Below are 13,297 nucleotides of genomic sequence, written 5' to 3'. Positions count from 1 at the left end.
ACTGTCTGATAACAACAGGAAGGTGACACATGTGGGAAAAGATCAGTCATATCCTGATCATCCAGACAGATTTGACTACTGGCCTCACCTGCTGTGTAATGATGTTCTGACTGGTCGCTGTTACTGGGAGGTCGAGTTTAGACAAAGAGTTGATATATCAGTGAGTTACAGAGGAATCGGCAGGAAAGGAAACAGTAAAGACTGTATGTTTGGATGGAACGATCAGTCCTGGAGTCTGTGGTTCTCTGCTAGAGGTGGTTACTCTGTCTGGCACAATAAGATCGAAACACCCATCCCCCCCTTCTCCTCCTCCTCCTCCTACTCCTCCTCCTTCTATGGCCCTCACAGAGTAGCAGTGTATGTGGACTGTCCTGCTGGCACTCTGTCCTTCTACAGAGTCTCCTCTGACACACTGATCCACCTCCACACCTTCTACACCACATTCACTGAACCTCTGTATGCTGGGTTTGGGTTTAGGTGTGGGTCTGGTTCCTCAGTGTCTCTGTGTCCTCTGTCTGAGTGAGAGTCTCCTCCTGTGGAGACCAACAGTCACACTGCTGACTGAAGACAGTTGCTGAAATCACTGTTCACTCTGTTCAGCAGTGAACAATAGAAACAGGAAGTGACAGCAGCTTCCTGTGTTTAAATGTTGAAGGTGGACGAGGTTTCACTCTGGTTTCATTTGGATCACTGACTGTGCTTTAATGTCAGAATATAGTTTCTATTAGAAGTAGTGAAATGATCTCCTCTGGACTGAATTGATGTGGTGATCTGAACGGACTAGAATATGCAAAGCAGGATAAATACCTGTTAGGAGTGTTATTAGTGGACTTCTGGCTTTGCGACTAATGACGTAAGACCCGCCTGTTGGAGCTCCTGAAAAACTCTCTTTCATGAACTTTCTATGACTACATTTTGACTCCACAAGCTCATTGTGACTGCATTACATGTCGATATACCTTCAAAACAAAAAAGTCAGAGCAACCCGGTGGCTATGCTAACGAGGTCTGCTCCTCCGGCTGCATCTCTCCATCCTGAGCATGACTTCTGTGGACTTTAAGGCTGAACTGCTTGCTGCTCTTCGAGAAGAGATGGCTGGCGTTTTCAAGACTGAATTGGAGACGGCAATAACAAACAACTTGACCCAGATAAAGTCTGAGTTGCAAAGCGTGAAGAGCAGAGCTAAATGCTAACATGGTGGCTATCAGGTCGGAGGTGGATGTACTAAATGTGACTGTGACTGACAGGGAGGGCTCGCTGTCAACATACAATGACGATGTGGTTTCACTCAAACATAAAGTGGACAAGCTTCCGGCCCAACTTGTTACTCTTGACAGTAAGTGTGAAGCGAGGTCTCACCATAACAACATTTGGATAATAGGACTGCCTGAGGAACATGGCACGGTTTCCACTCTGCTTAAAGACGCTTTCGGCTCAGGAAAAGAGCCAGTTGTGGACCGTGTGCATCGATCCCTACAACCTAAGCCGAAACCCGGCGACTGTCCTCATCCCATAATGGCACGTTTACACTATTATGCAGACTGTATTGATATTCTACGACATGTCAGAGCCCAACAGTGAACCAAGGTGAAGAATTCAACAATCTCCATTTTCCCTGGTCTCACTGCACGGACAGCCAAAGCCCGAGCTGCCTTCAATGACATCCGACGCCAGCTCAGGGATATACCGGACATAAAGTTTGGGCTGCTCCATCCATCCGTCTTTGTGTTCTTTAATAATTCAGCCCTGTCCTTAGCTACACATTTTCACTCTTGCAATGTTTGCAGGAGCTCCAGTCAAGTTGGAGCGAGGTTTGGTCCAAAGCCTTGAATTTATCCTTTTGGTTTATGACTCCTTGTGGAGTTAGCACTGGTATCCTATCGTTTGGGGATGGGATAGTGGAAGGTGCTGTGGGAGGAGGTTGTGGGATCTGGGGTGAGTTAGTTATACTTAACGTCAGAGAAGATCATGTTTAATCTTAAGAAAAAGCCTTTTTGATAAATGTTGGGGGGGGGGGGTTTGTAACCTTTTTACGTAATAGAATATCTCCTAATTGTGATGCTCATGGTCAAACTTAAACTGTGCTGTGGTGTCCTGTAGGGAGTTTGGGGCTCTATAACCTAAAGTTTAGGAAAGCGGAGAACTGGAAGGTTGAATGTAACACAATGCTATATAAGACAAAGATACAGCTTCACCCAAGCAGTTTCCTGTTAGTACCTTCATCTCCCTTGTACCTACAAACTTTGGTATTTTTGTATTTTTATTTTTATTCATTTTTTTTTTTTCTCATAATTTTTTTTCTTATTATTTTATCCTGCTTTGTTTTTTATTTATTTATTTTTCTTCTCTCTCGTTCTTTCTGTGTACGCCACAGACATTTGGGGTGGGGGGTGGAGGAGGTATGATGCTTAATTAGGATGACTTCATTACATTGTTGTTGGTTTGAAACATTTCAATAAACAAATTGTTAAAATAATAACATGTATGTATATAATAACATGTATGGGCTGCTTTCCTCTGCAGCTGATGTAAATATGATGTTTGCTGGGCAGCTTTTTATACTTCAATAAATATATTAATTCATTACTTATTCAGAGTACATCACTTGTCTTTTCTCTTTGCTGTAATCAGTGTTTAATGTTATTCTACTTCTAATAAACTATTAGTGTATTTATGTATTTATATTTATGACAGAATGAATCCTGCAGTGATCTTTACAGATGTTACGTATTCCATGTTTTACAGTCTTTATTTGTTTCTGATCATTAACGAGTTTATGGAGGACCTCAACAGTCACAGAAATATTAATAAAGCATTTCATCATTCAATAAGTACTTTCAAAATTAAAGAGACATTATAAAAGGGGACTTACAAAAGCAACTTTTAAACAATATATCATCAGAGAATCATCACCGCCTGAGATTCATGAGACATTCTGATATGAAATGTGTTTAATGTCAGACTCTGTATTTTATGTTGTATTGTACACTTCCTGTTTTATTTTGAAAGTCTAGTCTTCCCCTGTGTTGACAGTTTTACTTCTTCCCCTCTTTCTTCTGATGATTTGTTTCACCTGTGTATAGAACCGTCCACGTCTTTGTTCCTCAGTGTTCCTGCTTTCTCACCTGGTATAATGTTGAGGTTGGGGTTAATTGCTGGTATAATGTTGAGGTTGGGGTTAATTGCTGGTATGATGTTGAGGTTGGGGTTAATTGCTGGTATGATGTTGAGGTTGGGGTTAATTGCTGGTATAATGTTGAGGTTGGGGTTAATTGCTGGTATAATGTTGAGGTTGGGGTTAATTGCTGGTATGATGTTGAGGTTGGGGTTAATTGCTGGTATGATGTTGAGGTTGGGGTTAATTGCTGGTATGATGTTGAGGTTGGGGTTAATTGCTGGTATGATGTTGAGGTTGGGGTTAATTGCTGGTATGATGTTGAGGTTGGGGTTAATTGCTGGTATGATGTTGAGGTTGGGGTTAATTGCTGGTATAATGTTGAGGTTGGGGTTAATTGCTGGTATGATGTTGAGGTTGGGGTTAATTGCTGGTATAATGTCGAGGTTGGGGTTAATTGCTGGTATGATGTTGAGGTTGGGGTTGGGGTTAATTGCTGGTTTAATGTTGAGGTTGGGGTTAATTGCTGGTATGATGTTGAGGTTGGGGTTAATTGCTGGTATAATGTTGAGGTTGGGGTTAATTGTTGGTATGATGTTGAGGTTGGGGTTAATTGCTGGTATAATGTTGAGGTTGGGGTTAATTGCTGGTATAATGTTGAGGTTGGGGTTAATTGCTGGTATAATGTTGAGGTTGGGGTTAATTGCTGGTATGATGTTGAGGTTGGGGTTAATTGCTGGTATGATGTTGAGGTTGGGGTTAATTGCTGGTATGATGTTGAGGTTGGGGTTAATTGCTGGTATGATGTTGAGGTTGGGGTTAATTGCTGGTATAATGTTGAGGTTGGGGTTAATTGCTGGTATGATGTTGAGGTTGGGGTTAATTGCTGGTATAATGTTGAGGTTGGGGTTAATTGCTGGTATGATGTTGAGGTTGGGGTTAATTGCTGGTATAATGTTGAGGTTGGGGTTAATTGCTGGTATAATGTTGAGGTTGGGGTTAATTGTTGGTATAATGTTGAGGTTGGGGTTAATTGCTGGTATGATGTTGAGGTTGGGGTTAATTGCTGGTATAATGTTGAGGTTGGGGTTAATTGCTGGTATAATGTTGAGGTTGGGGTTAATTGCTGGTATGATGTTGAGGTTGGGGTTAATTGCTGGTATGATGTTGAGGTTGGGGTTAATTGGTTCCTAGGCACCGGGAGTTGTAGATGGTGGACAGGGGAGGTAGGGGGCAGCCGATGATCTTTTGTGCTGTGTTGGTTCCTGTTTGTTCTTCGTGTGAGAACGGTTCCATGTTCTGCCTGATGCTACTCGCTGGTATTTAATCTAGATCGGCTAATAATCTGGTTTTGTCTTGCAGTGTGAACGCAGCCTGAGTGGACCCCTTCTTGCTACTGAGTCCTTCACATTTAATGGACTTTGTGTTTCATTTTAAACTAAAGTTAAAAGAAAAAAGTGTTGAGTGAATAAAGTCCAAACAGCAGCTGATGTGTAACTGAAGTCATGTGACAAACAGGAAGTCTGCTCTTTAAACAGTTTTTAACCAACAACCTGAAATACTGAAATCTACACGCTGAAGACTGTCAGTTAAGAATCTAATGAATGAAAAGGTTTGCTGATGATGTCACTTCCTGTCAAATAAAGAGGAAACAGATTCATCTTTAAAAAGTTAAATTAATAATCTCAGTTCTTAGAAGTGATCAGAGCACGAAAAGACAGCTGCACCCGTTGCCATGGTGACTGATGTGTGCAATGCAATACACACACACACACACACACACACACACACACACACACACACACACACACACACACAGGCTGGATGGAGGCAGTGATGTCAGAGCTCCAACAGAAAGTGAAAGTGTTTAAAATCAGCTGAGATGCTGCAGCAGCTGGTTCAGTCCTGATCCTGGTCCAGTCTAGTCCTGGTGCAGTCCTGGTCCAGTCCTGGTCCTGATCCTGGTCCAGTCTAGTCCTGGTCCAGTCTAGTCCTGGTGCAGTCCTGGTCCTGGTCCTGGTCCTGGTCCTGGTACAGTCCTGGTCCTGATCCTGGTCCAGTCTAGTCCTGGTGCAGTCCTGGTTCAGTCCTGATCCTGGTCCTGGTCCTGGTCCTGGTGCAGTCCTGGTCCTGGTGCAGTCCTGGTCCAGTCCTGGTCCTGATCCTGGTCCAGTCTAGTCCTGGTCCAGTCTAGTCCTGGTTCAGTCTAGTCCTGGTGCTGTCCTGGTCCAGTCTAGTCCTGGTGCCGTCCTGGTCCTGGTCCTGGTGCAGTCCTGGTCCTGATGCAGTCCTGGTCCTGATGAGGTCCTTTCTGTCCAGCAGGGGGCAGCAGAGCAGCAGAGGTGAGTCATGATGGAAACTTTATATTTTATCATCCATCAACCATGAGGAGGAGGAGGAGAAGAGGAGGGGAGGAGGAGGGGAGGGGGAGGAGGAGAAACAGGAGAGGAGGAGTAGAGGAGGGGAGGAGGGGAGGGGAGGAGAGGAGAAACAGCTCCTGTAACAGTCAGGAGGAGGAGAGGAGGAGGAGAAGAGGAAGAGCTCCTGTAACAGTCAGGAGGAGGGGAGGGGGAGGAGGAGAAACAGGAGAGGAGGGGGGGGGGGGAGGGAGGAGGGGAGGGGAGAAACAGCTCCTGTAAAAGTCAGTAAGTCACGTGACTCCGCCCCCGTCACGCCGGTAACTCCGCCCCTCCTCCGCGCAGCTCCGTCAGAGAATCAAGCGGCAGAGATGAGAGGTAGGAAACAGCTTTACACTTATTAATGATCAACGTTCAGATTCATGAAGTTACATCAGGGTTATTAAACTAACTGTGACGTCAGAGTTAAATGAATGTGTGTTCAGGTCCAGCTGAGTGGGTTAGGGTTAGGGTTCCTGTGTCTCTGTGTGACAGAACATCCCATAATAACCCTAACCCTGAACATGTTGGTGCTGAATGTTGAGCAGGAGGCGACGAGGAGAACCGAGGAGGAGAACGGAGGAGGCTGCCCAGACTGAAGATCCCTCGAAAGATCTGGAAGAACCGCAAACAGAAGAACCACAATGCAGGTCAGAACCAACAGAACCTCAGATAGAACCAACAGAACAATCAGAACCTCAGATAGAACCAACAGAACCAACAGAACCTCAGATAGAACCAACAGAACAATCAGAACCTCAGATAGAACCAACAGAACCAACAGAACCTCAGATAGAACCAACAGAACCTCAGATAGAACCAACAGAACCAACAGAACCTCAGATAGAGCCAACAGAACCTCAGATAGAACCAACAGAACCATCAGAACCTCAGATAGAACCAACAGACCCAACAGAACCTCAGATAGAACCAACAGACCCAACAGAACCTCAGATAGAACCAACAGAACAATCAGAACCTCAGATAGAACCAACAAACCCAACAGAACCTCACATAGAACCATCAGAACCTCAGATAGAACCAACAGAACCATCAGAACCTCAGATAGAACCAACAGAACCTCAGATAGAACCAACAGAACCAACAGAACCTCACATAGAACCATCAGAACCTCAGATAGAACCAACAGAACAATCAGAACCTCAGATAGAACCAACAGAACAAGCAGAACCTCAGATAGAACCAACAGAACCAACAGAACCTCACATAGAACCATCAGAACCTCAGATAGAACCAACAGAACCATCAGAACCTCAGATAGAACCAACAGAACCTCAGATAGAACCAACAGAACCAACAGAACCTCACATAGAACCATCAGAACCTCAGATAGAACCAACAGAACCATCAGAACCTCACATAGAACCATCAGAACCTCAGATAGAACAAACAGAACTTCAGATAGAACCAACAGAACCATCAGAACCTCAGATAGAACCAACAGAACCTCAGATAGAACCAACAGAACCATCAGAACCTCAGATAGAACCACCAGAACCAACAGAACCACAGATAGAACCAACAAACCCAACAGAACCTCACATAGAACCACCAGAACCTCAGATAGAACCAACAGAACAATCAGAACCTCAGATAGAACCAACAGAACAATCAGAACCTCAGATAGAACCAACAGAACCAACAGAACCTCACATAGAACCATCAGAACCTCAGATAGAACCAACAGAACCATCAGAACCTCAGATAGAACCAACAGAACCTCAGATAGAACCAACAGAACCAACAGAACCTCACATAGAACCATCAGAACCTCAGATAGAACCAACAGAACAATCAGAACCTCAGATAGAACCAACAGAACACTCAGAACCTCAGATAGAACCAACAGAACCAACAGAACCTCACATAGAACCATCAGAACCTCAGATAGAACCAACAGAACCATCAGAACCTCAGATAGAACCAACAGAACCTCAGATAGAACCAACAGAACCAACAGAACCTCACATAGAACCATCAGAACCTCAGATAGAACCAACAGAACAATCAGAACCTCACATAGAACCATCAGAACCTCAGATAGAACAAACAGAACTTCAGATAGAACCAACAGAACCATCAGAACCTCAGATAGAACCAACAGAACCTCAGATAGAACCAACAGAACCACCAGAACCTCAGATAGAACTCTCCTGCTGGTCTGAACCAGGAGAACCTCTGTGGTGTCTGATCATGTTCTGCTGCTCAATGCTGATTTTTTCTGCTGTGCTTCATGCAGAGGAGCAGCAGCAGGAGGAGGAGCAGGAGGAGCATGAGGAGGAGCAGGAGGAGCAGGAGGAGGAGCAGCTGGAGGAGATCAGCAGGAGGCTCATCATCAGGGAGGAGCAGCTGTTCAGTCAGTCAGAGCAGGAGCAGCAGGAGGAGGAGCAGGAGGAGCAGCAGGAGGAGCAGGAGGAGGAGCAGGAGCAGGAGGAGGACGAGCTGCAGAGAGAGCTGGAGGCTCTGCGGCTGCAGATACTAATGACTGTCCACAACACCTTCACCTCCTCCTCCTCCTCCTCCTCCTCCTGCTCCTCCTCCTCGGGGGAGGTGGGGGCCCTGCGGAGCGCCGTGGCCTCCATCCAGCAGCAGGAGGCGCAGGACCGGCGGTGGGCCGGCGCTGCTGGGGGGGGCCGGCGGGTCCCAGCGTGGCGGCCGCTGAAGTGTCTCAGCAGTCACAACGAGCTGCTGAGTAACATGGTGGAGTCCAGACTGAAGGAGGCTGCAGAGGAGGAGGCAGGAGGAGCAGGAGGAGCAGTAGGAGCAGGAGGAGCAGGAGGAGCACACCAGCTCTCCTCACCTGTGAAGAGGGAGGTGAGTCCTCAGTGACATCACTTCCTGTCATGGTTCTGTCTGTGAGACACATTTCAACATGAGCAGGAAGTCAGTGCAGTCATGTGACTTCGTTCAGGAAGGAACATTTCATGTGTTGATAGAACCGATGATGATGATGAGGTTCAGGGTTCCAGGGTTCAGGGTTCCAGGGTTCCAGGGTTCCAGGGTTCCAGGATTCAGGGTTCAGGGTTCCAGGGTTCCGGGTTCAGGGTTCAGGGTTCCAGGGTTCAGGGTTCCAGGGTTCAGGGTTCCAGGGTTCCGGGTTCCAGGGTTCAGGGTTCAGGGTTCCGGGTTCCAGGGTTCAGGGTTCAGGGTTCAGGGTTCCAAGGTTCAGGGCTCACGGTTCCAAGGTTCCAGGGTTCCGGGTTCCAGGGTTCCAGGGTTCAGGGTTCCAGGGTTCAGGGTTCCAGGGTTCAGGGTTCCAGGGTTCAGGGTTCCAGGGCTCAGGGTTCCAAGGTTCCAGGGTTCCGGGTTCCAGGGTTCCAGGGTTCAGGGTTCCAGGGTTCCAGGGTTCAGGGTTCCAGGGTCCCAGGGTTCCAGGGTTCCAGGGTTCAGTAGAAGCTCTCGGTGGTCTGACTGTGTGAGGGTGTGGACGTGGTCTCTGAGCCCCCGCTGCTGTGGTACCTGTGCAGGTGTGTCGGTTGGGGTTCAGGGTTCTGCTGTGGTACCTGTGCAGGTGTGTCGGTTGGGGTTCAGGGTTCTGCTGTGGTACCTGTGCAGGGTTCAGGGTTCTGCTGTAGTACCTGTGCAGGGTTCAGGGTTCTGCTGTGGTACCTGTGCAGGTGTGTCGGTTGGGGTTCAGGGTTCTGCTGTGGTACCTGTGCAGGTGTGTCGGTTGGGGTTCAGGGTTCTGCTGTGGTACCTGTGCAGGTGTGTCGGTTGGGGTTCAGGGTTCAGGGTTCAGGGTTCTGCTGTGGTACCTGTGCAGGGTTCAGGGTTCTGCTGTGGTACCTGTGCAGGTGTGCCGGTTGGGGTTCAGGGTTCTGCTGTGGTACCTGTGCAGGGTTCAGGGTTCTGCTGTGGTACCTGTGCAGGGTTCAGGGTTCAGGGTTCTGCTGTGGTACCTGTGCAGGGTTCAGGGTTCAGGGTTCAGGGTTCTGCTGTGGTACCTGTGCAGGTGTGTCGGTTGGGGTTCAGGGTTCTGCTGTGGTACCTGTGCAGGGTTCAGGGTTCTGCTGTGGTACCTGTGCAGGTGTGTCGGTTGGGGTTCAGGGTTCTGCTGTGGTACCTGTGCAGGGTTCAGGGTTCAGGGTTCTGCTGTGGTACCTGTGCAGGTGTGTCGGTTGGGGTTCAGGGTTCAGGGTTCTGCTGTGGTACCTGTGCAGGTGTGTCGGTTGGGGAAGCGTGTGAAGGAGGACCTGCTGACGGTGGTGAGGACGGTGGTGGACTGTTACCCTCCTCACATGGACGTCCTGAACGTCTACGCCGGACTCTACCAGCAGAGGTTCTCCACCCGGATCACTCAGCTGGCAGCACCGGGCCTCCAGAACCAGGACTGCTCCTACCTGCTGTACTGGGTCAACCACTGCTACCCACTGTGAGTCTGTGTGTGTGTGTGTGTGTGTGTGTGTGTGTGTGTGTGTGTGTGTGTGTGTGTGTGTGTGTGTGAGTCAGTGTGTGTGTGTGTGTGTGTGTGAGTCAGTGTGTGTGTGTGTGTGTGTCTGTGTGAGTCAGTGTGTGTGTGTGTGTGTGTGTGTGAGTCAGTGTGTGTGTGTGTGTGTGTGTGTGTGAGTCAGTGTGTGTCTGTGTGTGTGTGTGTGTCTGTGTGTGTGTGTGTCTGTGTGTGTGTGTGTGTGTGTGTGTGTGTGTGTGAGTCAGTGTGTGTCTGTGTGTGTGTGTGTGTCTGTGTGTGTGTGTGTCTGTGTGTGTGTGTGTCTGTGTGTGTGTGTGTGTGTGTGTGTGTAATGATTCCTCCTGTTCATACTGTCTTCCTCTACCTTCTGTAGAAACATGGATTATAAAGTAGATATGAAGCTTCAGAGTCTGAATGAAGGAAAGGAAGGAAGGAAGGTAGGAAGGTAGGAAGGGAGGAAGGGAGGAAGGGAGGAAGGGAGGAAGGGAGGAAGGTAGGAAGGGAGGAAGGGAGGAAACATGGATTATAAAGTAGATGTGAAGCTAGAACTCTCTGACGCTAACCCAGCCTCCACACGTCCTGATCAGCAGATCTGAGTCTCGCCTGTAGCCTCAGTTTGTTTCTCAGAGATAAACTCAGAGATGTGTTCAGAGATAAACTCAGAGATGAGTTCAGAGATAAACTCAGAGATGAGTTCAGAGATAAACTCAGAGATGAGTTCAGAGATAAACTCAGAGATGTTCGGAGGGTTTTAAACTCACACGTCTGTTTCAGGTTATTGTGGTATGACAGGAATCTACATGTGAAGTGTGTGTAGCTCCAGATGTTCCCTCTGACGTCCAGATGTTCCCTCTGACGTCCAGCTGTGTGTTTGTTCCTTCAGTGAAGTGTTGAAGCATGAAGAGCTGGACGGGAAGATAAAGACGGCCTGTCTGGGTTCTCTGCTGCTGCAGGAGAACCGGACCCAGCTGGAGGACCAGTACCTGACCCACACAGAGGTGACCGAGCCAGCTCTCCCTAACCCTGCTGCTGCTGTTTAATAAGATTAATGTTTAATATTAATATTAATGTCTGTCTGTCTGGTGGAATCTAAAGTTCTGGTTTTGTTCCTGGTATATTTGTGATGATGTGTTTCTGCTTCATGTTTTAACGTCTGTGACTGACTTTGTTCTTTACGTCTGCGTCTCTGTAACACGTTGAGCTGTCTCTGTGACGTGTTGAGCTGTCTCTGTGACACGTTGAGCTGTCTCTGTGACGTGTTGAGCTGTCTCTGTGACACGTTGAGCTGTCTCTGTGACGTGTTGAGCTGTCTCTGTGACACGTTGAGCTGTCTCTGTGACACGTTGAGCTGTCTCTGTGACACGTTGAGCTGTCTCTGTGACACGTTGAGCTGTCTCTGTGACGTGTTGAGCTGTCTCTGTGACACGTTGAGCTGTCTCTGTGACGTGTTGAGCTGTCTCTGTGACACGTTGAGCTGTCTCTGTGACGTGTTGAGCTGTCTCTGTGACACGTTGAGCTGTCTCTGTGACGTGTTGAGCTGTCTCTGTGACACGTTGAGCTGTCTCTGTGACACGTTGAGCTGTCTCTGTGACGTGTTGAGCTGTCTCTGTGACACGTTGAGCTGTCTCTGTGACACGTTGAGCTGTCTCTGTGACACGTTGAGCTGTCTCTGTGACGTGTTGAGCTGTCTCTGTGACACGTTGAGCTGTCTCTGTGACGTGTTGAGATGTCTCTCCTTCAGGACAAAGTGAAGTCGTGTCTCAGCACCGCGCTGAAGAAAGAAGAGGAGAACTGGCTGAGCGGGAAGACACCTGAGCTCCTAGACCACTACTACTTCAGTCCTCTGGCTGTCGACGTCATACAGGTGAGACAGGTGAGACAGGTGAAACAGGGTCATTACAGGTGAGACAGGGCCATTACAGGTGAGACAGGGCCATTACAGGTGAGACAGGTGAGACAGGTGAGACAGGGCCATTACAGGTGAGACAGGTGAGACAGGGTCATTACAGGTGAGACAGGGTCATTACAGGTGAGACAGGGTCATTACAGGTGAGACAGGTGAGACAGGGTCATTACAGGTGAGACAGGTTAGACAGGGTCATTACAGGTGAGACAGGGTCATTACAGGTGAGACAGGTGAGACAGGTGAGACAGGGTCATTACAGGTGAGACAGGGTCATTACAGGTGAGACAGGTGAGACAGGGTCATTACAGGTGAGACAGGTGAGACAGGGTCATTACAGGTGAGACAGGTGAGACAGGGTCATTACAGGTGAGACAGGGTCATTACAGGTGAGACAGGTGAGACAGGGTCATTACAGGTGAGACAGGGTCATTACAGGTGAGACAGGTGAGACAGGTGAGACAGGGTCATTACAGGTGAGACAGGGTCATTACAGGTGAGACAGGTGAGACAGGTGAGACAGGGTCATTACAGGTGAGACAGGGTCATTACAGGTGAGACAGGTGAGACAGGGTCATTACAGGTGAGACAGGTGAGACAGGGTCATTACAGGTGAGACAGGGTCATTACAGGTGAGACAGGTGAGACAGGGTCATTACAGGTGAGACAGGTGAGACAGGGTCATTACAGGTGAGACAGGGTCATTACAGGTGAGACAGGGTCATTACAGATGAGACAGGTGAGACAGGTGAGACAGGTGAGACAGGTGAGACAGGGCCATTAGCTCTGTAGGTGTGTGGCAGGTGTGTCTGTATATTTGGGTGATGGGTAAACTCTGGGTTCTGTGTTTCCAGGTTATAGACGGATTCCTGACTGAGTTCAGGTGTGTGATTGGAGAGCAGAGCAAAGCTGAGCGAATCACAGCTCACCTGGAGGACTTCCTCAGCAGGTACATGAGACAGGTGTGACAGGTGAGACAGGTGTGAGACAGGTGTGAGACAGGTGTGAGACAGGTGTGAGACAGGTGTGAGAGGTGAGACAGATGTGAGAAGTGTGATAGGTGTGACAGATGTGACAGATGTGAGAGGTGAGACAGGTGAGACAGGTGTGGCAGGTGAGACAGATGTGACAGATGAGACAGGTGTGAGAGGTGAGACAGGTGTGACAGGTGTGAGAGGTGTGACAGGTGTGAGAGGTGAGACAGGTGTGACAGGTGTGACCTGTGTGAGACAGGTGTGAGACAGGTGTGTCATGTGTGACAGGTGTGACAGGTGAGACAGGTGAGACCTGTGTGACAGGTGAGACCTGTGTGAGACAGGTGTGAGACAGGTGTGAGACAGGTGTGAGACAGGTGTGAGACAGGTGTGTCATGTGTTTCAGCTACAAGACGTCTATGGAGGACTTTGTGAAGGGTAACCATGGTAACGTGCGTTCGGTGATGAAGGCTCACCTGG

The 13,297-nt window shown here is 48.3% G+C and overlaps 1 protein-coding gene across 1 annotated transcript in view; it reads left to right on the top strand.

Annotated features, from left to right (window-relative positions):
* The first annotated feature begins 1,194 nt into the window (after positions 1-1,194).
* Positions 1,195-13,297, top strand: part of LOC128377441 (tumor necrosis factor alpha-induced protein 2-like) — a 17,887-nt gene continuing 5,784 nt past the window's right edge. The window contains exons 1-11 of the mRNA XM_053337393.1: positions 1,195-1,522; positions 1,637-1,697; positions 5,176-5,259; positions 5,348-5,457; positions 6,060-6,157; positions 7,777-8,346; positions 9,693-9,904; positions 10,824-10,938; positions 11,682-11,804; positions 12,698-12,792; positions 13,224-13,297. The exon at positions 13,224-13,297 is cut by the window's right edge and continues 19 nt beyond it. Coding sequence (XP_053193368.1) covers positions 1,195-1,522; positions 1,637-1,697; positions 5,176-5,259; positions 5,348-5,457; positions 6,060-6,157; positions 7,777-8,346; positions 9,693-9,904; positions 10,824-10,938; positions 11,682-11,804; positions 12,698-12,792; positions 13,224-13,297 — 1,870 coding nt within the window. The remainder of the gene's footprint in view (positions 1,523-1,636; positions 1,698-5,175; positions 5,260-5,347; positions 5,458-6,059; positions 6,158-7,776; positions 8,347-9,692; positions 9,905-10,823; positions 10,939-11,681; positions 11,805-12,697; positions 12,793-13,223) is intronic.

The sequence above is a fragment of the Scomber japonicus genome, chromosome 17 (genome assembly GCF_027409825.1).
Source record: "Scomber japonicus isolate fScoJap1 chromosome 17, fScoJap1.pri, whole genome shotgun sequence".
Classification (NCBI taxonomy): domain Eukaryota; kingdom Metazoa; phylum Chordata; class Actinopteri; order Scombriformes; family Scombridae; genus Scomber; species Scomber japonicus.
This window is presented reverse-complemented; position numbering and strand designations above follow the sequence as displayed.